The sequence below is a fragment of the Microtus ochrogaster genome, chromosome 1 (genome assembly GCF_000317375.1).
Source record: "Microtus ochrogaster isolate Prairie Vole_2 chromosome 1, MicOch1.0, whole genome shotgun sequence".
Taxonomy (NCBI): domain Eukaryota; kingdom Metazoa; phylum Chordata; class Mammalia; order Rodentia; family Cricetidae; genus Microtus; species Microtus ochrogaster.
In genome coordinates, this window is record NC_022009.1 from 82524510 (window position 1) to 82527188 (window position 2679).

Here is a 2679-nt window from a genome sequence, read left to right on the forward strand (position 1 = left end):
AGGCCAGCCTGGTCTACAAGAGCTAGTTCCAGGACAGGAACCAAAAAGCTACGGAGAAACCCTGTCTCGAAAATAAAAAAAAAATGGATATAATATTACGTAACTTGAAGGTGACAGTATTATTTAAGGGCTTGTCTGTACATGTGTCTGGCAAGTCTATTACTGTCATAAAAATGGTGATTTTGATTGATTTTAAAGAATTTTCTACTCTATGTACTCAAGCCTCTGAATCTCACACAAAAATTAATGGTGGCACATGCCTTTAGTCTTGACACTGGGAGGTAGAAGCAGGCAGAGCTCAGTGAGTTCAAAACCAGCCTGATCTACACAGTGATGCCGAGGACAGTCAGGACTACACAGTGAGACACTATTTCAAAATAAAAAGAATCCCTAACTTCCCAAGAATTAGAAAGGAGTTATTTTCTCTCGGTATGTATTAAAATAAAAATATACCCTAACTTTAAATTGTCCTACAAAAGTAGGATTTCTAAACCTTGGTGTTCCCGACATTTGGGACTGGATCTGGGCTGTGGGAACAAAAGAACACATACGTATCTCTTCTCCAGAATAACTAACAAGTGCTACGCTGGGTATATATCATACTGAATTATTCTGAAATTATCCTCTATTCAGCCAAATAACTTTAAAACCACTTCAGTATCTATAAAGTCAGACTAAATCTACTTACCTTTAGGGCTGACATTATAGTTTGCTCAGCAGCTGACGGGAAGGCACTCTGACTGGCGACCACCTAGAATAGTTTTGATGCAGTTACAATTTTACTTAAGTCATTTATTTTTGTAAACACTAATTTTGACTTTAATATGACAAAACTTCCCAGAATATACATTAAAATATTAGCACTATTTTATAATAATAATAAATATCTCATACTTGCTTTAAAAATGAATTCATTGAAAACTTTCATGTACAAAGCTGACATTTCACAGGGGGATCATTAGGTATTCACTTTTACTGATAAGATAAAGGTCAGAAGAGTGGTGTATTTACTTATTTCTTTAAAAATATTCACTTTTCTTTAGGCTACTGTTTACATATATAAAGTTCAGATGGTTGCATTTCCAGAAATCAATATAAATATCAATAAGGACATTTAAATTAGGTTGACTAGAACCATACTAATGGCCTCTGGCACAATGGAGAAATGACTAAAGGAAGTGGGATGTGGACCCTGGAACATATCTTCTCATTTTATGTCTCTAAAGCCTACTGCTAAGTCTTGAAAGGGTCTTGCTCAATAGGTCACACTGGCCGACTTCCTGATGCTTCAGCCTTAGCCATCAAGGGCTGAGCATATGCATATGCGATTATACGCATAAGCCACCAAATCTGATTTAGAGGTCAGCACCCCTTGGGTCTTTAAATATTTATCTCTGAAAAGTAAAGACAAAGGTTACCTTTGTGACTGCTTGGTGCAACTTAAAGAGGGAATTCACCACGCCTACATTTCTCTTCTGTCCTTCAGTGAGAGGCCCAATCACCTGGCTTGCATCTCCTTGAGTAGAGAGCTGTAAGAATTCAACATATAAAGACATACTAAGATGACAGACTGTATCTTTATTTTTTTAACAAGGAGATCATGCATATCCTGCTGACAGAGACAATGTTCAAAGGAAGTATTCATGTTACGTTAAATAAAATTTTGAACTTCAGGTACAAGAAATCTCCATAAAGACAACACCTCAAAGGTAACTTCAATTAGTCTTCTGAAGACCATGTCTTTTAAGACTCACGGTTGATGGACCCTTGAGGTGTGCGTGCTCATCTGACACACACACACACATTACAGTCACCTCAATAACACTGGCAACTGTCAATAGGCTTTTCTGAATTCAAACACTTAAGTAATTGTAAAAGCAAGGAAAGACAGGAGAAAAACCTTATATATATTCCACAGCCATCTTAGTACTCCATGGAAATGAGTTAGAGAGAAGGAGCCATCATCTTATTCTTCATAGCCTTTTAAAAAGAAATTACCCATGATTATATTATGCGTGATAGGGTGATAAAAAATAATGTTAAAGCTTCCCCTTCCTGATATTTACTTCTAAATACAAAGTTTTAGGGGAAGGGATATGGACTACCTTATTAGATTAATCTCTATCAGTTACAGTTTAGGACTAAGAAAAAAAACCATGCACCAACCATTCTCACGCTGATCCCATTACAACTGAATTCTCTATAACATTATTATCCAAGGCAAACCTGACCAGGACATAACACAGCAGAGCTGGCACAGACCTCTAGTACATGGAACTCAGGCTTCTTAGGAGACAGAGCTCTATAATCTAAATGAACCACAAGAAAGCAATTGCTACTTTTTCTTTAGATAAATATATATACATACATACACACACAAGATTAAATTCATGTATCGGCTTAAATAAATAAATGCAAGGCAGATATTAAGGAATATATACAGCTTTAATGTTTAAATAAACTTACAGAACCGAGGTTCCCGTCTGTAGCCATTTCACAGGAGGCAGGAAAAAAGGGGCGCGCAGGCTCTGTGAGCCCAATTTATCAGTCAACATTCGCCCGAGGCAAACCCGCCCACCAAAGGGGCTGGCTTAACCCTACATCTCCCCCTTTTGTCTAAATAAGCCAGAACTAAACCAAATACAACTATATACAATAATAACAAATGATAAATATAAC

At 36.9% G+C, this 2679-nt stretch overlaps 1 protein-coding gene across 1 annotated transcript in view; it reads right to left on the bottom strand.

The window, feature by feature from the left end:
• Positions 1–2679, bottom strand: part of Cog5 (component of oligomeric golgi complex 5) — a 253334-nt gene that overhangs the window by 44886 nt on the left and 205769 nt on the right. The window contains exons 15-16 of the mRNA XM_005343875.3: positions 1419–1529; positions 689–751 (exon numbers count right to left, since the gene is read on the bottom strand). Coding sequence (XP_005343932.1) covers positions 689–751; positions 1419–1529 — 174 coding nt within the window. The remainder of the gene's footprint in view (positions 1–688; positions 752–1418; positions 1530–2679) is intronic.